Genomic DNA, 23,627 nt, shown 5'->3' with positions numbered 1-23,627 from the left:
CCTGGCTAATCAATCATCAGGCCCTAGACCTGGCTAATCAATCATCAGGCCCTAGACCTGGCTAATCAATCATCAGGCCCTAGACCTGGCTAATCAATCATCAGGCCCTAGACCTGGCTAATCAATCATCAGGCCCTAGACCTGGCTAATCAATCATCAGGCCCTAGACCTGGCTAATCAATCATCAGGCCCTAGACCTGGCTAATCAATCATCAGGCCCTAGACCTGGCTAATCAATCATCAGGCCCTAGACCTGGCTAATCAATCATCAGGCCCTAGACCTGGCTAATCAATCATCAGGCCCTAGACCTGGCTAATCAATCATCAGGCCCTAGACCTGGCTAATCAATCATCAGGCCCTAGACCTGGCTAATCAATCATCAGGCCCTAGACCTGGCTAATCAATCATCAGGCCCTAGACCTGGCTAATCAATCATCAGGCCCTAGACCTGGCTAATCAATCATCAGGCCCTAGACCTGGCTAATCAATCATCAGGCCCTAGACCTGGCTAATCAATCATCAGGCCCTAGACCTGGCTAATCAATCATCAGGCCCTAGACCTGGCTAATCAATCATCAGGCCCTAGACCTGGCTAATCAATCATCAGGCCCTAGACCTGGCTAATCAATCATCAGGCCCTAGACCTGGCTAATCAATCATCAGGCCCTAGACCTGGCTAATCAATCATCAGGCCCTAGACCTGGCTAATCAATCATCAGGCCCTAGACCTGGCTAATCAATCATCAGGCCCTAGACCTGGCTAATCAATCATCAGGCCCTAGACCTGGCTAATCAATCATCAGGCCCTAGACCTGGCTAATCAATCATCAGGCCCTAGACCTGGCTAATCAATCATCAGGCCCTAGACCTGGCTAATCAATCATCAGGCCCTAGACCTGGCTAATCAATCATCAGGCCCTAGACCTGGCTAATCAATCATCAGGCCTAGACCTGGCTAATCAATCATCAGGCCCTAGACCTGGCTAATCAATCGTCAGGCCCTAGACCTGGCTAATCAATCGTCAGGCCCTAGACCTGGCTAATCAATCGTCAGGCCCTAGACCTGGCTAATCAATCGTCAGGCCCTAGACCAGGTGAATCAATCGTCAGGCCCTAGACTAGGTGAATCAATCGTCAGGCCCTAGACCTGGCTAATCAATCGTCAGGCCCTAGACCTGGCTAATCAATCGTCAGGCCCTAGACCTGGCTAATCAATCGTCAGGCCCTAGACCTGGCTAATCAATCATCAGGCCCTAGACTAGGTGAATCAATCATCAGGCCCTAGACCTGGCTAATCAATCATCAGGCCCTAGACCTGGCTAATCAATCATCAGGCCCTAGACCTGGCTAATCAATCATCAGGCCCTAGACCTGGCTAATCAATCATCAGGCCCTAGACCTGGCTAATCAATCATCAGGCCCTAGACCTGGCTAATCAATCATCAGGCCCTAGACCTGGCTAATCAATCATCAGGCCCTAGACCTGGCTAATCAATCATCAGGCCCTAGACCTGGCTAATCAATCATCAGGCCCTAGACCTGGCTAATCAATCATCAGGCCCTAGACCTGGCTAATCAATCATCAGGCCCTAGACCTGGCTAATCAATCATCAGGCCCTAGACCTGGCTAATCAATCATCAGGCCCTAGACCTGGCTAATCAATCATCAGGCCCTAGACCTGGCTAATCAATCGTCAGGCCCTAGACCTGGCTAATCAATCGTCAGGCCCTAGACTAGGTGAATCAATCATCAGGCCCTAGACTAGGTGAATCAATCATCAGGCCCTAGACCTGGCTAATCAATCATCAGGCCCTAGACCTGGCTAATCAATCATCAGGCCCTAGACCTGGCTAATCAATCATCAGGCCCTAGACCTGGCTAATCAATCATCAGGCCCTAGACCTGGCTAATCAATCATCAGGCCCTAGACCTGGCTAATCAATCATCAGGCCCTAGACCTGGCTAATCAATCATCAGGCCCTAGACCAGGTGAATCAATCATCAGGCCCTAGACCTGGCTAATCAATCATCAGGCCCTAGACCTGGCTAATCAATCATCAGGCCCTAGACCTGGCTAATCAATCATCAGGCCCTAGACCTGGCTAATCAATCATCAGGCCCTAGACCTGGCTAATCAATCATCAGGCCCTAGACCTGGCTAATCAATCATCAGGCCCTAGACCTGGCTAATCAATCGTCAGGCCCTAGACCTGGCTAATCAATCGTCAGGCCCTAGACCTGGCTAATCAATCGTCAGGCCCTAGACCTGGCTAATCAATCGTCAGGCCCTAGACCTGGCTAATCAATCGTCAGGCCCTAGACCTGGCTAATCAATCGTCAGGCCCTAGACCTGGCTAATCAATCGTCAGGCCCTAGACCTGGCTAATCAATCGTCAGGCCCTAGACCTGGCTAATCAATCGTCAGGCCCTAGACCTGGCTAATCAATCGTCAGGCCCTAGACCTGGCTAATCAATCGTCAGGCCCTAGACCTGGCTAATCAATCGTCAGGCCCTAGACCTGGCTAATCAATCGTCAGGCCCTAGACCTGGCTAATCAATCGTCAGGCCCTAGACTAGGTGAATCAATCATCAGGCCCTAGACTAGGTGAATCAATCATCAGGCCCTAGACTAGGTGAATCAATCATCAGGCCCTAGACCTGGCTAATCAATCATCAGGCCCTAGACCTGGCTAATCAATCATCAGGCCCTAGACCTGGCTAATCAATCATCAGGCCCTAGACCTGGCTAATCAATCATCAGGCCCTAGACCTGGCTAATCAATCATCAGGCCCTAGACCTGGCGAATCAATCATCAGGCCCTAGACCTGGCTAATCAATCATCAGGCCCTAGACCTGGCTAATCAATCATCAGGCCCTAGACCTGGCTAATCAATCATCAGGCCCTAGACCTGGCTAATCAATCATCAGGCCCTAGACCTGGCTAATCAATCATCAGGCCCTAGACCTGGCTAATCAATCATCAGGCCCTAGACCTGGCTAATCAATCATCAGGCCCTAGACCTGGCTAATCAATCATCAGGCCCTAGACCTGGCTAATCAATCGTCAGGCCCTAGACCTGGCTAATCAATCGTCAGGCCCTAGACCTGGCTAATCAATCGTCAGGCCCTAGACCTGGCTAATCAATCGTCAGGCCCTAGACCTGGCTAATCAATCGTCAGGCCCTAGACCTGGCGAATCAATCGTCAGGCCCTAGACCTGGCGAATCAATCGTCAGGCCCTAGACCTGGCTAATCAATCGTCAGGCCCTAGACCTGGCTAATCAATCGTCAGGCCCTAGACCTGGCGAATCAATCGTCAGGCCCTAGACCTGGCGAATCAATCGTCAGGCCCTAGACCTGGCGAATCAATCGTCAGGCCCTAGACCTGGCGAATCAATCGTCAGGCCCTAGACCTGGCTAATCAATCGTCAGGCCCTAGACCTGGCTAATCAATCGTCAGGCCCTAGACCTGGCTAATCAATCGTCAGGCCCTAGACCTGGCTAATCAATCGTCAGGCCCTAGACCTGGCTAATCAATCGTCAGGCCCTAGACCTGGCTAATCAATCGTCAGGCCCTAGACCTGGCTAATCAATCGTCAGGCCTAGACCTGGCTAATCAATCGTCCAGGCCCTAGACCTGGCTAATCAATCGTCAGGCCCTAGACCTGGCTAATCAATCGTCAGGCCCTAGACCTGGCGAATCAGGTGAGCTAGTTTAGGGTTACATTTGTGAAACACCAGGGGGGTTCCTGAGGAGAGATTTGGAGAACCACTGTCCTAATATACAGCCCATCAATCTCACTGATACCCATAAAGCTCATCTGTACAGTGAAATGATGTGAGCTGCGCTGTGTTGTGTCCCTCCCAAACCCCAGGCTCCCTCCCCCCTGAAGCTTAGTGGTGATGTAAAGAGGAGTCGTCAGCCTGGGACGTTAAAGCATAGAACAGTTGATGACTATGTCATACCCAAGGTATATAATCACCACTCTGAACCACCACCTCATTATGGCATGTTGTTGTTTTAGAAAAAGCTTCAGTATTTATGTATGAGTTTGTTTCTGCATCCAGGGTGCATGGTCTCAACCGCTGTTGGAAATGGCGGGACGCAAATGGCACTATGGGACGTTTGATCCCCAAGTTTGCGAATTTTAATTTTATTTTTTAATATATATTTTTTATTTTTCTTTATTTGTTCTACCATCGCCTACCGTAAACGTTCTAGTGAAGCAACAGGAGAACCCTGCATTTAAATACTACCGATAGCTGTCCCCCTTTTGACTGGGCATTTAAATACTACCGATAGCTGTCCCCCTTTTGACTGGGCATTTAAATACTACCGATAGCTGTCCCCCTTTTGACTGGGCATTTAAATACTACCGATAGCTGTCCCCCTTTTGACTGGGCATTTAAATACTACCGATAGCTGTCCCCCTTTTGACTGGGCATTTAAATACTACCGATAGCTGTCCCCCTTTTGACTGGGCATTTAAATACTACCGATAGCTGTCCCCCTTTTGACTGGGCATTTAAATACTACCGATAGCTGTCCCCCTTTTGACTGGGCATTTAAATACTACCGATAGCTGTCCCCCTTTTGACTGGGCATTTAAATACTACCGATAGCTGTTCCCCTTTGTCCCTGCATTTAAATACTACCGATAGCTATCCCCCTTTGACTGGGCATTTAAATACTACCGATAGCTGTACCCCTTTTGACTGGGCATTTAAATACTACCGATAGCTGTCCCCCTTTTGACTGGGCATTTAAATACTACCGATAGCTATCCCCCTTTTGACTGGGCATTTAAATACTACCGATAGCTATCCCCCTTTGTCCCTGCATTTAAATACTACCGATAGCTATCCCCCTTTGACTGGGCATTTAAATACTACCGATAGCTGTCACCCTTTTGACTGGGCATTTAAATACTACCGATAGCTGTACCCCTTTTGACTGGGCATTTAAATACTACCGATAGCTGTCCCCCTTTTGACTGGGCATTTAAATACTACCGATAGCTATCCCCCTTTGTCCCTGCATTTAAATACTACCGATAGCTGTCCCCCTTTTGACTGGGCATTTAAATACTCCCGATAGCTGTACCCCTTTTGACTGGGCATTTAAATACTACCGATAGCTGTCCCCCTTTTGACTGGGCATTTAAATACTACCGATAGCTGTCACCCTTTTGACTGGGCATTTAAATACTACCGATAGCTATCCCCCTTTGTCCCTGCATTTAAATACTACCGATAGCTGTACCCCTTTTGACTGGGCATTTAAATACTACCGATAGCTATCCCCCTTTTGACTGGGCATTTAAATACTACCGATAGCTGTCCCCCTTTTGACTGGGCATTTAAATACTACCGATAGCTGTTCCCCTTTTGACTGGGCATTTAAATACTACCGATAGCTGTCCCCCTTTTGACTGGGCATTTAAATACTACCGATAGCTATCCCCCTTTTGACTGGGCATTTAAATACTACCGATAGCTATCCCCCTTTTGACTGGGCATTTAAATACTACCGATAGCTATCCCCCTTTTGACTGGGCATTTAAATACTACCGATAGCTATCCCCCTTTTGACTGGGCATTTAAATACTACCGATAGCTATCCCCCTTTTGACTGGGCATTTAAATACTACCGATAGCTATCCCCCTTTGTCCCTGCATTTAAATACTACCGATAGCTATCCCCCTTTTGACTGGGCATTTAAATACTACCGATAGCTATCCCCCTTTTGACTGGGCATTTAAATACTACCGATAGCTATCCCCCTTTTGACTGGGCATTTAAATACTACCGATAGCTATCCCCCTTTTGACTGGGCATTTAAATACTACCGATAGCTATCCCCCTTTTGACTGGGCATTTAAATACTACCGATAGCTATCCCCCTTTGTCCCTGCATTTAAATACTACCGATAGCTATCCCCCTTTTGACTGGGCATTTAAATACTACCGATAGCTATCCCCCTTTTGACTGGGCATTTAAATACTACCGATAGCTATCCCCCTTTGTCCCTGCATTTAAATACTACCGATAGCTATCCCCCTTTTGACTGGGCATTTAAATACTACTGATAGCTATCCCCCTTTGTCCCTGCATTTAAATACTACCTATAGCTATCCCCCTTTTGACTGGGCATTTAAATACTACCGATAGCTATCCCCCTTTTGACTGGGCATTTAAATACTACCGATAGCTGTCCCCCTTTTGACTGGGCATTTAAATACTACCGATAGCTGTTCCCCTTTTGACTGGGCATTTAAATACTACCGATAGCTGTCCCCCTTTTGACTGGGCATTTAAATACTACCGATAGCTATCCCCCTTTTGACTGGGCATTTAAATACTACCGATAGCTATCCCCCTTTTGACTGGGCATTTAAATACTACCGATAGCTATCCCCTTTTGACTGGGCATTTAAATACTACCGATAGCTATCCCCCCCTTTTGACTGGGCATTTAAATACTACCGATAGCTATCCCCCTTTTGACTGGGCATTTAAATACTACCGATAGCTATCCCCCTTTGTCCCTGCATTTAAATACTACCGATAGCTATCCCCCTTTTGACTGGGCATTTAAATACTACCGATAGCTATCCCCCTTTTGACTGGGCATTTAAATACTACCGATAGCTATCCCCCTTTTGACTGGGCATTTAAATACTACCGATAGCTATCCCCCTTTTGACTGGGCATTTAAATACTACCGATAGCTATCCCCCTTTTGACTGGGCATTTAAATACTACCGATAGCTATCCCCCTTTGTCCCTGCATTTAAATACTACCGATAGCTATCCCCCTTTTGACTGGGCATTTAAATACTACCGATAGCTATCCCCCTTTTGACTGGGCATTTAAATACTACCGATAGCTATCCCCCTTTGTCCCTGCATTTAAATACTACCGATAGCTATCCCCCTTTTGACTGGGCATTTAAATACTACTGATAGCTATCCCCTTTGTCCCTGCATTTAAATACTACCGATAGCTATCCCCCCTTTTGACTGGGCATTTAAATACTACCGATAGCTATCCCCCTTTTGACTGGGCATTTAAATACTACCGATAGCTGTACCCTTTTGACTGGGCATTTAAATACTACCGATAGCTGTCCCCCTTTTGACTGGGCATTTAAATACTGCCGATAGCTATCCCCCTTTTGACTGGGCATTTAAATACTACCGATAGCTGTCCCCCTTTTGACTGGGCATTTAAATACTACCGATAGCTATCCCCTTTGTCCCTGCATTTAAATACTACCGATAGCTGTCCCCCTTTTGACTGGGCATTTAAATACTACCGATAGCTATCCCCCTTTTGACTGGGCATTTAAATACTACCGATAGCTATCCCCCTTTTGACTGGGCATTTAAATACTACCGATAGCTGTCCCCCTTTGTCCCTGCATTTAAATACTACCGATAGCTATCCCCCTTTTGACTGGGCATTTAAATACTACCGATAGCTATCCCCCTTTGTCCCTGCATTTAAATACTACCGATAGCTGTCCCCCTTTTGACTGGGCATTTAAATACTACCGATAGCTGTACCCCTTTTGACTGGACATTTAAATACTACCGATAGCTGTCCCCCTTTGTCCCTGCATTTAAATACTACCAATAGCTGTCCCCCTTTTGACTGGGCATTTAAATACTACCAATAGCTGTCCCCCTTTTGACTGGGCATTTAAATACTACCGTTAGCTGTCCCCTTTTGACTGGGCATTTAAATACTTCCGATAGCTGTCCCCCTTTTGACTGGGCATTTAAATACTACCGATAGCTATCCCCCTTTGTCCCTGCATTTAAATACTACCGATAGCTGTCCCCCTTTTGACTGGGCATTTAAATACTACCGATAGCTATCCCCCTTTGTCCCTGCATTTAAATACTACCGATAGCTGTCCCCCTTTTGACTGGGCATTTAAATACTACCGATAGCTATCCCCCTTTGTCCCTGCATTTAAATACTACCGATAGCTGTCCCCCTTTTGACTGGGCATTTAAATACTACCGATAGCTATCCCCCTTTTGACTGGGCATTTAAATACTACCGATAGCTGTACCCCTTTTGACTGGGCATTTAAATACTACCGATAGCTATCCCCCTTTGTCCCTGCATTTAAATACTACCGATAGCTGTCCCCCTTTTGACTGGGCATTTAAATACTACCGATAGCTATCCCCCTTTTGACTGGGCATTTAAATACTACCGATAGCTATCCCCCTTTGTCCCTGCATTTAAATACTACCGATAGCTGTACCCCTTTTGACTGGGCATTTAAATACTACCGATAGCTATCCCCCTTTTGACTGGGCATTTAAATACTACTGATAGCTGTCCCCCTTTTGACTGGGCATTTAAATACTACCGATAGCTGTACCCTTTTGACTGGGCATTTAAATACTACCGATAGCTGTCCCCCTTTTGACTGGGCATTTAAATACTACCGATAGCTATCCCCCTTTTGACTGGGCATTTAAATACTACCGATAGCTGTACTCCTTTTGACTGGGCATTTAAATACTACCGATAGCTGTCCCCCTTTTGACTGGGCATTTAAATACTACCGATAGCTGTCCCCCTTTTGACTGGGCATTTAAATACTACCGATAGCTATCCCCCTTTTGACTGGGCATTTAAATACTACCAATAGCTGTACTCCTTTTGACTGGGCATTTAAATACTACCGATAGCTGTACTCCTTTTGACTGGGCATTTAAATACTACCGATAGCTGTCCCCCTTTTGACGGGGCATTTAAATACTACTGATAGCTGTCCCCCTTTTGACTGGGCATTTAAATACTACCGATAGCTGTCCCCCTTTTGACGGGGCAGTTAAATACTACCGATAGCTGTCCCCCTTTTGACGGGGCATTTAAATACTACCGATAGCTGTCCCCCTTTTGACTGGGCATTTAAATACTACCGATAGCTGTCCCCCTTTTGACGGGGCATTTAAATACTACCGATAGCTGTCCCCCTTTTGACTGGGCATTTAAATACTACCGATAGCTATCCCCCTTTTGACTGGGCATTTAAATACTACCGATAGCTATCCCCCTTTTGACTGGGCATTTAAATACTACCGATAGCTGTCCCCCTTTTGACTGGGCATTTAAATACTACCGATAGCTGTCCCCCTTTTGACTGGGCATTTAAATACTACCGATAGCTGTCCCCCTTTTGACTGGGCATTTAAATACTACCGATAGCTGTCCCCCTTTTGACTGGGCATTTAAATACTACCGATAGCTGTCCCCCTTTTGACTGGGCATTTAAATACTACCGATAGCTGTCCCCCTTTTGACTGGGCATTTAAATACTACCGATAGCTGTACCCCTTTTGACTGGGCATTTAAATACTACCGATAGCTGTCCCCCTTTTGACTGGGCATTTAAATACTACCGATAGCTGTCCCCCTTTTGACTGGGCATTTAAATACTACCGATAGCTGTCCCCCCTTTTGACTGGGCATTTAAATACTACCGATAGCTATCCCCCTTTTGACTGGGCATTTAAATACTACCGATAGCTGTCCCCCTTTTGACTGGGCATTTAAATACTACCGATAGCTGTCCCCCTTTTGACTGGGCATTTAAATACTACCGATAGCTATCCCCCTTTTGACTGGGCATTTAAATACTACCGATAGCTGTCCCCCTTTTGACTGGGCATTTAAATACTACCGATAGCTGTCCCCCTTTTGACGGGGCATTTAAATACTACCGATAGCTGTCCCCCTTTTGACTGGGCATTTAAATACTACCGATAGCTATCCCCCTTTTGACTGGGCATTTAAATACTACCGATAGCTGTCCCCCTTTTGACTGGGCATTTAAATACTACCGATAGCTGTCCCCCTTTTGACTGGGCATTTAAATACTACCGATAGCTGTCCCCCTTTTGACTGGGCATTTAAATACTACCGATAGCTGTCCCCCTTTTGACTGGGCATTTAAATACTACCGATAGCTATCCCCCTTTTGACTGGGCATTTAAATACTACCGATAGCTATCCCCCTTTTGACTGGGCATTTAAATACTACCGATAGCTATCCCCCTTTTGACTGGGCATTTAAATACTACCGATAGCTGTCCCCCTTTTGACTGGGCATTTAAATACTACCGATAGCTATCCCCCTTTTGACTGGGCATTTAAATACTACCGATAGCTGTCCCCCTTTTGACTGGGCATTTAAATACTACCGATAGCTATCCCCCTTTTGACTGGGCATTTAAATACTACCGATAGCTATCCTCCTTTTGACTGGGCATTTAAATACTACCGATAGCTATCCCCTTTTGACTGGGCATTTAAATACTACCGATAGCTGTCCCCCTTTTGACTGGGCATTTAAATACTACCGATAGCTATCCCCCTTTTGACTGGGCATTTAAATACTACCGATAGCTATCCCCCTTTTGACTGGGCATTTAAATACTACCGATAGCTGTCCCCCTTTTGACTGGGCATTTAAATACTACCCATAGCTGTCCCCCTTTTGACTGGGCATTTAAATACTACCGATAGCTGTCCCCCGTTTGACTGGGCATTTAAATACTACCCATAGCTGTCCCCCTTTTGACTGGGCATTTAAATACTACCGATAGCTGTCCCCCTTTTGACTGGGCATTTAAATACTACCGATAGCTGTCCCCCTTTTGACTGGGCATTTAAATACTACCGATAGCTGTCCCCCTTTTGACGGGGCATTTAAATACTACCGATAGCTATCTCCCTTTTGACTGGGCATTTAAATACTACCGATAGCTGTCCCCCTTTTGACTGGGCATTTAAATACTACCGATAGCTATCTCCCTTTTGACTGGGCATTTAAATACTACCGATAGCTGTCCCCCTTTTGACGGGGCATTTAAATACTACCGATAGCTATCCCCCTTTTGACTGGGCATTTAAATACTACCGATAGCTGTCCCCCTTTTGACGGGGCATTTAAATACTACCGATAGCTGTCCCCCTTTTGACTGGGCATTTAAATACTAATAGCTGTCCCCCTTTTGACGGGGCATTTAAATACTACCGATAGCTGTCCCCCTTTTGACTGGGCATTTAAATACTACCGATAGCTATCCCCCTTTTGACGGGGCATTTAAATACTACCGATAGCTGTCCCCCTTTTGACGGGGCATTTAAATACTACCGATAGCTGTCCCCCTTTTGACTGGGCATTTAAATACTACCGATAGCTATCTCCCTTTTGACTGGGCATTTAAATACTACCGATAGCTATCTCCCTTTTGACTGGGCATTTAAATACTACCGATAGCTATCCCCCTTTTGACGGGGCATTTAAATACTACCGATAGCTGTCCCCCTTTTGACGGGGCATTTAAATACTACCGATAGCTATCCCCCTTTTGACGGGGCATTTAAATACTACCGATAGCTGTCCCCCTTTTGACTGGGCATTTAAATACTACCGATAGCTGTCCCCCTTTTGACTGGGCATTTAAATACTACCGATAGCTGTCCCCCTTTTGACTGGGCATTTAAATACTACCGATAGCTGTCCCCCTTTTGACTGGGCATTTAAATACTACCGATAGCTGTCCCCCTTTTGGGGGGCATTTAAATACTACCGATAGCTATCTCCCTTTTGACTGGGCATTTAAATACTACCGATAGCTGTCCCCCTTTTGACTGGGCATTTAAATACTACCGATAGCTATCCCCCTTTTGACTGGGCATTTAAATACTACCGATAGCTGTCCCCCTTTTGACTGGGCATTTAAATACTACCGATAGCTATCCCCCTTTTGACTGGGCATTTAAATACTACCGATAGCTGTCCCCCTTTTGACGGGGCATTTAAATACTACCGATAGCTGTCCCCCTTTTGACTGGGCATTTAAATACTACCGATAGCTATCCCCCTTTTGACTGGGCATTTAAATACTACCGATAGCTGTCCCCCTTTTGACTGGGCATTTAAATACTACCGATAGCTGTCCCCCTTTTGACTGGGCATTTAAATACTACCGATAGCTGTCCCCCTTTTGACTGGGCATTTAAATACTACCGATAGCTGTCCCCCTTTTGACTGGGCATTTAAATACTACCGATAGCTATCCCCCTTTTGACTGGGCATTTAAATACTACCGATAGCTATCCCCCTTTTGACTGGGCATTTAAATACTACCGATAGCTATCCCCCTTTTGACTGGGCATTTAAATACTACCGATAGCTGTCCCCCTTTTGACTGGGCATTTAAATACTACCGATAGCTATCCCCCTTTTGACTGGGCATTTAAATACTACCGATAGCTGTCCCCCTTTTGACTGGGCATTTAAATACTACCGATAGCTGTCCCCCTTTTGACTGGGCATTTAAATACTACCGATAGCTGTCCCCCTTTTGACTGGGCATTTAAATACTACCGATAGCTGTCCCCCTTTTGACTGGGCATTTAAATACTACCGATAGCTGTCCCCCTTTTGACTGGGCATTTAAATACTACCGATAGCTGTCCCCCTTTTGACTGGGCATTTAAATACTACCGATAGCTGTCCCCCTTTTGACTGGGCATTTAAATACTACCGATAGCTGTCCCCTTTTGACTGGGCATTTAAATACTACCGATAGCTGTCCCCCTTTTGACTGGGCATTTAAATACTACCGATAGCTGTCCCCCTTTTGACTGGGCATTTAAATACTACCGATAGCTGTCCCCCTTTTGACTGGGCATTTAAATACTACCGATAGCTGTTCCCCTTTTGACTGGGCAGAATTTTCCTTACATTGGCTGCGCTCTATACACTGTGTGTGTGTGTGTGTGTGTGTGTGTGTGTGTAACGTATGTAATGTGTGTGTTGTCCCACAGCGGGAGCTCCTAACCAGAGCCAGAAGTGAAGAGATGGGGAGGAGTGTACCAGGCCTGCCTGTTGGCTGGATGAAGGTAAAAACAAACACTCAACTGACATATCAAACTATTTAGTTTCTTGATGTTTAAAGAGAACTGCTAAGTAGCCAGCAAGGGGGGAAAGCATCGAAGTGTCCTTATTCTATCAGTGTGATGGTTAACTACATCGCATGCAAATACGATGGAGAATGTTTTCACACACAACCATCAGTTCTGAGAAAAAGAAAATGGAGAACGAAAAGAAACTCTCCCCTCTCCTCTCTATCCTCTCTACACCAGTTCTTGGATACGGTAACCGGTACCTACCGTTACTACCATTCCCCAACCAACCGGGTGCACCGCTACCCCCCTGAGGTCAGCGTGCCCCAGACGCCCCCCTCCACCCCTCCTACGGCCAAACAGAAGCAGCCCCGCCCCGCTGAGCCAGACCAGACCATGGACCGTGACCAGGAGCAGTCCAAACTGAAACGCTCCTATTCTTCTCCAGACATCAGCCAGGACCTGAGGGAGGAGGGGCTAAAGAGGGTTACCGCCCCTATAACGGCAGCCACGCGCCCAACCTTTAACAGGGAGACAAAGTAGGTGACATCATCGTCACATGGATATGGGCCTGGTCAATATATACGTTTCACTCACTCAGATTTAAGCCTACTACTGGACTAAAAAGCTCTTTTTCAATGACAAATATGTTTTTAAATCCTGGGGTGTATTCATTAGCTGGATTCCGTTGCAAAGCGTTTTATCTTTTATGAAATGTTTTTCCAACTGAAACCGTTTACCGTTTTACTCTAGGAACCAAACGGAAGCCAACAGAGAAAACAGAACGAAACGGGGAGGGACCTAGCTGAATTTGTCCAATCGAAACCGTTTCCGTTACAAAATGTTTTGCAGCAGACACCGTTTTGCAATGGAATCCGACGAATGAATACACCCCTCGACTACACTTAATCTAGGGTCTGGGGTTAAAATTAACCCTAGGACTAAATTGCAAGTAAATGTTTCTAGATCATTTGGATTCATGGATATGATTAAAAAAAATATATACTATTGGATTATTGGACAAAACTTGATTTAAAAGGTTTGAGTCTCCATAAGTATTTAATCCACATTTCTGTATGAAAGTGGACGACGTCACAGAAGCTGTCAGTTTGTAACTCGTCACTGCCGTCCGTCCCCCAGACCGTCCACTGCTACCGTCTACACCAAGGTGGAGATCGCCCGTCCGTCTGCGGCGAAGATCCGCAACCTGAACCCTGTGTTCGGCGGTCTGGGCGCCTCGCTCACCGGCCTGCGTAACCTCGGTAACACCTGCTACATGAACTCCATCCTGCAGTGTCTCTGCAACACCCCGGCCATGGTCGACTACTTCAACAAGAACCTCTACCAGGAGGATATCAACAGGTCAGTCATGATAATGTAGTAATGATAATGTAGTAATGATAATGTAGTGGTTTATAATGTAACACCCCGGCCATGGTGGACTACTTCAACAAGAACCTCTATCAGGAAGATATCAACAGGTCAGTCATGTAGCGGTAATGATAATGTAGTAATGATAATGTAGTGGTTTATAATGTAACACCCCGGCCATGGTGGACTACTTCAACAAGAACCTCTACCAGGAGGATATCAACAGGTCAGTCATGTAGCGGTAATGATAATGTAGTAATGATAATGTAGTGGTTTATAATGTAACACCCCGGCCATGGTGGACTACTTCAACAAGAACCTCTATCAGGAAGATATCAACAGGTCAGTCATGTAGCGGTAATGATAATGTAGTAATGATAATGTAGTGGTTTATAATGTAACACCCCGGCCATGGTGGACTACTTCAACAAGAACCTCTATCAGGAGGATATCAACAGGTCAGTCATGTAGCGGTAATGATAATGTAGTAATGATAATGTAGTGGTTTATAATGTAACACCCGGCCATGGTGGACTACTTCAACAAGAACCTCTATCAGGAGGATATCAACAGGTCAGTCATGTAGCGGTAATGATAATGTAGTAATGATAATGTAGTGGTTTATAATGTAACACCCCGGCCATGGTGGACTACTTCAACAAGAACCTCTACCAGGAGGATATCAACAGGTCAGTCATGTAGCGGTAATGATAATGTAGTAATGATAATGTAGTGGTTTATAATGTAACACCCCGGCCATGGTCGACTACTTCAACAAGAACCTCTACCAGGAGGATATCAACAGGTCAGTCATGTGACGATAATGATAATGTAGTAATGATAATGTAGTGGTTTATAATGTAACACCCCGGCCATGGTCGACTACTTCAACAAGAACCTCTATCAGGAGGATATCAACAGGCCAGTCATGTAGTGGCAATGATAATGTAGTAATGATAATGTAGTGGTTTATAATGTAACACCCCGGCCATGGTCGACTACTTCAACAAGAACCTCTATCAGGAGGATATCAACAGGCCAGTCATGTAGTGGCAATGATAATGTTGAAATGATAATGCTGCAATGGTAATGCAGCAACGATAACGTATTAATGCCGATGCAATAATGATAATGGTGTAATGATAATGTGGTATTGATAATGTAGTAATGGTAATGTAGTAATAACACTTCAAAAGAATTACTGCCAAGATAAGAGAATCATAGCTGTATATGTAACTCTCACTCTCTGTCTGTCTCTCTCTCTCTCCCTCCCTCTCTCTGTCTCCCTCCCTCCATCTGTCTCTGTCTCCCTCCCTCCTTCTGTCTCTCTCTCCGTCTCCCTCCCTCCCTCCTTCTGTCTCTCTCTCCGTCTCCCTCCCTCCTTCTGTCTCCCTCCCTCCTTCTGTCTCTGTCTCCCTCCCTCCTGTCTTTCTTTCTCTCGCTGTCTCTCTCTCTTCCTCCCTCTGTCTCTGTCTCTCTGTCTCCCTCCCTCCTTCTGTCTCTCTCTCGGTCTCCCTCCATCCTTCTGTCTCTGTCTCCCTCCCTCCTGTCTTTCTTTCTCTCGCTGTCTCTCTCTCCCTTCCTCCCTCTATCTCTCCCTCTCCCTCCAAACAGGGCAAATATCCTGGGTCACCGAGGCGAGGTAGCAGAGGAGTTTGGTGTGATCATGAAGGCTCTGTGGTCAGGCCTGTATAAGTGTATCAGCCCCCGCGACTTTAAGGTCACTATAGGGAAGATCAATGAATCCTTCTCTGGCCAGGAACAACAGGACTCCCAGGAGCTGCTGCTCTTCCTTATGGACGGACTCCACGAGGACCTCAACAAGGTAGGGAGACCGGAGAGCGGACAGGAGAAAAGTCATTAACAAGGAACATAGTGTGAACATTACCTAGAGTTGTATTGAGGAGAGGAGATGAGATGGTGTGAGGAGAGAGGAGAGGAGATGGTGTGGGGAGAGAGGAGAGGACATGGTGTGAGGAGAGAGGAGAGGAGATGGTGTGGGGAGAGGGAGAGGAGATGGTGTGGGGAGAGAGGAGATGGAGATGGTGTGGGGAGAGAGGAAGGAGATGGTGTGGGGGGAGAGAGAGGAGATGGTGTGGGGAGAGGAGAGATGGTGTGGGGGAGAGAGGAGATGGTGTGGGGAGAGAGGAGAGGAGATGGTGTGGGGAGAGAGGAGAGGAGATGGTGTGGGGAGAGAGGAGAGGAGATGGTGTGGGGAGAGAGGAGAGGAGATGGTGTGGGGAGAGAGGAGAGGAGATGGTGGGGGGAGAGGAGATGGTGTGAGGGAGGGGAGGGAGATGGTGTGGGGGGAGAGGAGATGGTGTGGGGAGAGAGGAGAGGAGATGGTGTGAGGGAGAGAGGAGAGGAGATGGTGTGGGGGAGAGGAGATGGTGTGGGGGGAGGGGAGAGGAGATGGTGTGGGGAGGGAGAGGAGATGGTGTGGGGAGAGAGGAGAGGAGATGGTGGGGAGAGAGGAGAGGAGATGGTGTGGGGAGAGAGGAGAGGACATGGTGTGGGGAGAGAGGAGGGGACATGGTGTGGGAGAGAGGAGAGGACATGGTGTGGGGAGAGAGGAGAGGACATGGTGTGGGGAGAGAGGAGAGGACATGGTGTGGGGAGAGAGAGAGGAGATGGTGTGAGGGAGAGAGGAGAGGAGATGGTGTGGGGAGAGAGGAGAGGAGATGGTGTGGGGGGAGGAGAGGAGATGGTGTGGGGAGATGGTGTGGGGGGAGAGAGGAGATGGTGTGGGGGAGAGAGGAGAGGAGATGGTGTGGGGAGAGAGGAGAGGACATGGTGTGGGGAGAGAGGAGAGGACATGGTGTGGGGAGATGGGGAGAGGAGAGGAGATGCTGTGGGAGAGAGGAGATGCTGTGGGGAGAGAGGAGAGGAGATGGTGTGAGGGAGAGAGGAGGGAGATGGTGTGGGGAGAGGGAGAGGAGATGGTGTGGGGAGAGAGGAGAGGAGATGGTGTGAGGAGAGATTTAGGAGATGGTGTGGGGGAGAGGAGATGGTGTGGGGAGAGAGGAGAGGAGATGGTGTGAGAGAGGAGAGGAGATGGTGTGGGGGGAGAGGAGATGGTGTGGGGAGAGAGGAGAGGAGATGCTGTGAGGAGAGAGGAGAGGGATGGTGTGGGGAGAGGAGAGGACATGGTGTGGGGGAGAGAGAGGAGATGGTGTGGGGAGATGGTGTGGGGAGAGAGGAGAGGACATGGTGTGGACATGGTGTGGGGAGAGAGGAGAGGACATGGTGTGGGGAGAGAGGAGAGGACATGGTGTGGGGAGAGAGGAGAGGGGATGGTGTGGGGAGATGGTGTGGGGAGAGAGGAGAGGAGATGGTGTGGGGAGAGAGGAGAGGAGATGGTGTGGGGAGAGAGGAGAGGACATGGTGTGGGGAGAGAGGAGAGGACATGGTGTGGGGAGATGGTGTGGGGAGAGGAGAGGAGATGCTGTGGGGAGAGAGGAGATGCTGTGGGGAGAGAGGAGAGGAGATGCTGTGGGGAGAGAGGAGAGGAGATGGTGTGGGGAGAGAGGAGAGGAGATGGTGTGGGGAGAGAGAGAGGAGATGGTGTGAGGAGAGAGGAGAGGAGATGGTGTGGGGAGAGAGGAGAGGAGATGGTGTGAGGAGGAGGAGAGGAGATGCTGTGGGGAGATGGTGTGGGGAGAGAGGGAGAGGAGATGGTGTGTGGGGAGAGAGGAGAGGAGATGGTGTGGGGAGAGAGGAGAGGAGATGCTGTGGGGAGAGAGGAGAGGACATGGTGGGGAGAGAGGAGAGGACATGGTGTGGGGAGAGAGGGAGAGGAGATGGTGTGGGGAGAGAGGAGAGGACATGGTGTGGGAGGAGATGGTGTGGGGAGAGAGGAGAGAGATGGTGTGGGGAGATAGGACAGAGGAGAGGACATGGTGTGGGGAGAGAGGAGAGGACATGGTGTGAGGAGATGGGGAGAGAGGAGAGGACAGGGTGTGGGGAGAGAGGAGAGGAGATGGTGTGGGAGAGAGGAGAGGAGATGGTGTGGGGAGAGAGGAGAGGAGATGCTGTGAGATGGTGTGGGGAGAGAGGGAGGACATGGTGTGGGGAGAGAGGAGAGGAGATGCTGTGGGGAGAGAGGAGATGGTGTGGGGAGAGAGGAGAGGAGATGGTGTGGGGAGAGAGGAGAGGAGATGGTGTGGGGATGGTGTCTGTCCATGTTGTATTGACCTGTCCTCTGTCTCTCTGTCCATGTTGTATTGACCTGTCCTCTGTCCATGTTGTATTGACCTGTCCTCTCTCTGTCCATGTTGTATTGACCTGTCCTCTCTCTGTCCATGTTGTATTGACCTGTCCTCTCTCTGTCCATGTTGTATTGACCTGTTTCTCTGTCCATGTTGTTGTATTGACATGTCCTCTGTCTCTCTGTCCATGTTGTTGTGGGGACCTGTCCTCTGTCCATGTTGTATTGACCTGTCCTCTGTCTCTGTCCATGTTGTTGTATTGACCTGTCCTCTGTCCATGTTGCATTGACCTGTCCTCTGTCCATGTTGTATTGACCTGTCCTCTGTCTCTCTCTGAAGGCTGCTAACCGTAAGGGTCACATAGAGGAGGAGAATGACGACCTGGACGACCAGCGGGCTGCTGACCAGGCCTGGACCAAACACAAGCTGCTCAACGAGTCTGTCATCGTAGCGCTGTTCCAGGGTCAGTTTAAGAGCACAGTTCAGTGTCTCACCTGCCACAGGAAGTCCCGCACCTTCGAGACCTTTATGTACCTGACCCTGCCGCTGGCCTCCACCAACAAGTGTTCCCTGCAGGTGAGACCACACCTGTGTGTATACATATGGCTCTTCCAAATCAATACCCTTTTCTGATATATTTTAAGTAGAAATTGGTCAGAAATATAGCATTTTAAAAGCCTGTTATATTAAATTAAGGGCCCATATGGAAAATTCAATAAATGTGTATATATATTTTTTTAATTTAAAATTTTATTAAATTCTTGTTTTTCAATCAAACAACAAAAACACATTCCACATTCAAAGATGTGACAGGCTTTAAAAAAATGTTAAAATATATAATAATAATAATAAAAATAGAATTAAAATAAAAGATTTAAAAATATATATATATATATATATATTTTTTTTTATATATGAATAAAAAGTAGCGGAAGTGCCACAGCGTTTGACATGTCCCTCTATGCATCTTTCTGACTTGTAGGAAGATTTGAACCCAGTTCATTTCACCATCATTGTAAAGCCCTGGTTATTCTGCTGCTTTCACAGTCATTTCTGAACATCACTATTCATTTAATGTGATTCATCTAATACCATGAAATGTCCGTCCCTCATTGTAAGATTTCTGTCTGATTTTAGATGAAATTGTTCTTTGCTTAGTGTGTCCAGGTACAACCTCTACGTTGTGAGTAGCCACCTGGTTGATCCTGCCAGTAGCATATGCTACACGGCCGGTACAGTGGAACTGACAATGGCTCATCAAGCGAATGGCTCATTGAACCCTGTTCATGTTTAGCTGTAACCTAATGTAGCAGGTCGGAAACACCTGAGCAGAGTCCCCCACACCTGGTTTTCAGGGGGAAAGGAAACCAGGCTGTTTCTGGGGGGGGTGTGTGGGGGGTCAGTTGGTACTTTTACTATAGTCAATATTTTTATTTGAACCTCTTGAGATGGAAAACAGTGTTTTTTTAGGAAGTTGAACATGTGCTCTTTATGACAATGTTAAAATGAGGTGAAATAAGAAACAAATGATGTTGTACCACACAAGAGGTACTCATTTGGTGGAACCACGCACGCACACACACACACACACACACCACACACCACACGCGCACACACACACACACCACACACCACACACACACACACAGACGCGCACACACACACACACACCACTCACACCACTCACACACTTACTGTGTGTCCTGAACACACCACTCCACACACCACTCCTGAAGCTGTCTATACACACACGCCTACTCTCACACACATATCTAACCATGCCACTGTCCACACATACACACACGCCACTGTCCTCACACACATACACATGTCTTACGCCTGACACACACTAACTCTCAACACATACACACACGCCACTCTCACACACTTACTCACAGTCTTACTGTGTGTTCCAGGACTGTCTAATCTAACCATGTCTTACTGTCCGAAGCTGTCTAATCTAACCATGTCTTACTGTCCGAAGCTGTCTAATCTAACCATGTCTTACTGTCCTGAAGCTGTCTAATCTAACCATGTCTTACTGTCCTGAAGCTGTCTAATCTAACCATGTCTTACTGTCCTGAAGCTGTCTAATCTAACCATGTCTTACTGTCTGAAGCTGTCTAATCTAACCATGTCTTACTGTGTGTTCCAGGACTGTCTGAAGTTGTTTTCTAAGGAGGAGAAGATGACCGACCAGAACAAGGTGTTCTGTCGACACTGTAAAGCTCTCAGAGACTCCGTCAAGAAACTGGAGATCTGGAAGGTCCCGCCCATCATACTGGTTCACCTGAAACGGTACCTACTGACGACACCGTGTGCATTTGGAATGACACATGATGACCGAGACACACACACACACACACACACACACACACACACACACACACACACACACACACACACACACACACACACACACACACACACACACACACACACACACACACCGATAACGATGTGTGTTAACCCCAGTACCGCCGTCTGTTGTAGGTTCTCCTACGAGGGCCGTTGGAAGCAGAAGCTGCAGACGACAGTGGACTTTCCTCTGGAGAACCTAGACCTCAGTCAGTATGTCATCGGACCCAGAGTCGGCCTCAAGAGATACAACCTGTTTGGAGTGTCTGTAAGTACCGGTAGCACCTGCCTGGAGACGCCGCAGTCAAACATGTCTTCTGGTCCCGTGTGGCTTTGGTTGGTAGAGCATGGGTCTTGTAACGACAGGGGGTTCCATTCCTCCAGTGGCCACTCATACCAACATGTATGCCCCCCATCAACTACTGTCACTTTGGATAAATCTTTTTGGGTAAATTACATGCGCTATATATACTAAAGTACGTGAACACCCCTTCAAATTGGTGGATTGTGCTATTTGAGCCACACTCGTTGCTGACGGGTGGATCAAATCGAGTATACAGCCACGCAATCTCCATAGACAAACATTGGTGGTAGACTGGCCATCCTGAAGAGGTCAGTGACTTTCAACGTGGCACCGTCATAGGATGCCACCTTTCCAAGAAGTCAGTTCGTCAAATCACTGCCTAAATAGAGCTGTCCCGGTCCAACTGTAAGTGCTGTTATTGTGAAGTGGAAACGTCTAGGAGCAACAACGGCTCAGCCGCGAAGTGGTAGGTCACAAGCTCACAGAATGGGACCACCAAGTGCTGAAGCGAGTAAAAATTGTCTGTCCTCGGTTGCAACACTCTACTACCAAGTTCCAAACTGCCTCTGGAAACAACGTCAGCACAAGAACTGTTCATGAGCTTCATGAAATGTGTTTCCATTCTGTGTGGAAGTACTTGACTGGCCTGCACAGAGTCCTGACCTCAACCTCATCGAACACCTTTGGGATGAATTGGAACGCCTACAGGCGAGCCAGGCCTAATCGCCCAACAGTGCACGACCTCACTAATGCTATCGAGGTTGAATGGAAGCAAGTCCCTGCAGCAATGTTCCAACATCAAGTGGAAAGCCTTCCCAGAAGAGAGGAGGCTGTTATAGCAGCAAAGGGGGGACCAACTCCATATTAACGCCCATGATTTTGGAATGAGATGTTTGAAGAACAGGTGTCCACATACTTTTGATCATGTACTGTATATTAATGACCCATAATTCATCAGTGCTTGGCTTATTACAATGATCCAATGGAAAAAGTCCCCAAACTCCAAGCTTTGAAAGGATTGGACATGTACTTCACCAGGTCTGAAGGAGTTGTCCTTCACCAGGTCTGAAGGAGTTGTCCTTCACCAGGTCTGAAGGAGTTGTCCTTCACCAGGTCTGAAGGAGTTGTACTTCACCAGGTCTGAAGGAGTTGTACTTCACCAGGTCTGAAGGAGTTGTACTTCACCAGGTCTGAAGGAGTTGTCCTTCACCAGGCCAGGCCTGAAGGAGTTGTCCTTCACCAGGTCTGAAGGAGTTGTACTTCACCAGGCCAGGCCTGAAGGAGTTGTCCTTCACCAGGTCTGAAGGAGTTGTACTTCACCAGGTCTGAAGGAGTTGTCCTTTCTGAAGGAGTTGTCCTTCACCAGGTCTGAAGGAGTTGCCCTTCACCAGGTCTGAAGGAGTTGTCCTTCACCAGGTCTGAAGGAGTTGTCCTTCACCAGGTCTGAAGGAGTTGTCCTTCACCAGGCCTGAAGGAGTTGTACTTCACCAGGCCTGAAGGAGTTGTACTTCACCAGGCCTGAAGGAGTTGTACTTCACCAGGCCTGAAGGAGTTGTCCTTCACCAGGCCTGAAGGAGTTGTACTTCACCAGGCCAGGTCTGAAGGAGTTGCCCTTCACCAGGCCTGAAGGAGTTGCCCTTCACCAGGTCTGAAGGAGTTGCCCTTCACCAGGTCTGAAGGAGTTGCCCTTCACCAGGTCTGAAGGAGTTGTCCTTCACCAGGTCTGAAGGCCTGAGAAGTTCCACTTCTCCTTCACCAGGTCTGAAGGAGTTGCACTTCTTCAGGCCAGGCCTGAAGGAGTTGCACTTCACCACCAGGCCTGAAGGAGTTGCACTTCACCAGGTCAGGCCTGGAGTTGCACTTCACCAGGCCTGAAGGAGTTGCACTTCACCAGGCCAGGCCAGGCCTCACCAGAGGCCTGGAGTTGTCCTTCACCAGGTCTGAAGGAGTTGTACTTCACCAGGCCAGGCCTGAAGGAGTTGTACTGAAGTCTGAAGATTGTACTTCAGGCCTGGAAGGAGTTGTCCTTCACCAGGTCTGAAGGAGTTGTACTTCACCAGGCCAGGCCTGAAGGAGTTGCCCTTCACCAGGTCTGAAGGAGTTGCCCTTCACCAGGTCTGAAGGAGTTGTCCTTCACCAGGTCTGAAGGAGTTGTCCTTCACCAGGTCTGAAGGAGTTGTCCTTCACCAGGCCTGAAGGAGTTGTCCTTCACCAGGCCTGAAGGAGTTGTCCTTCACCAGGCCTGAAGGAGTTGTCCTTCACCAGGCCTGAAGGAGTTGTCCTTCACCAGGCCTGAAGGAGTTGTACTTCACCAGGCCTGAAGGAGTTGTACTTCACCAGGCCAGGCCTGAAGGAGTTGTCCTTCACCAGGCCTGAAGGAGTTGTACTTCACCAGGCCAGGCCTGAAGGAGAGCAATGTAACTGAACGAAGTACA

General features: G+C 47.6%; 1 protein-coding gene across 1 annotated transcript in view; it reads left to right on the top strand.

The window, feature by feature from the left end:
• LOC135552417 (ubiquitin carboxyl-terminal hydrolase 8-like) overlaps positions 1-21,326 on the top strand; it is a 35,792-nt gene extending 14,466 nt beyond the window's left edge. The window contains exons 9-16 of the mRNA XM_064984016.1: positions 12,874-12,948; positions 13,192-13,490; positions 14,092-14,313; positions 15,937-16,147; positions 18,870-19,106; positions 20,686-20,828; positions 21,024-21,156; positions 21,273-21,326. Of these exons, the coding sequence (XP_064840088.1) occupies positions 12,874-12,948; positions 13,192-13,490; positions 14,092-14,313; positions 15,937-16,147; positions 18,870-19,106; positions 20,686-20,828; positions 21,024-21,156; positions 21,273-21,326 (1,374 nt within the window). The remainder of the gene's footprint in view (positions 1-12,873; positions 12,949-13,191; positions 13,491-14,091; positions 14,314-15,936; positions 16,148-18,869; positions 19,107-20,685; positions 20,829-21,023; positions 21,157-21,272) is intronic.
• The last annotated feature ends 2,301 nt before the right edge of the window (positions 21,327-23,627 follow it).

The sequence above is a fragment of the Oncorhynchus masou genome, chromosome 2 (assembly GCF_036934945.1).
Source record: "Oncorhynchus masou masou isolate Uvic2021 chromosome 2, UVic_Omas_1.1, whole genome shotgun sequence".
NCBI classification, from domain to species: domain Eukaryota; kingdom Metazoa; phylum Chordata; class Actinopteri; order Salmoniformes; family Salmonidae; genus Oncorhynchus; species Oncorhynchus masou.
The sequence above is the reverse complement of the archived record's forward strand: the minus strand, read 5'-3'. Positions and strand labels throughout refer to the sequence as shown.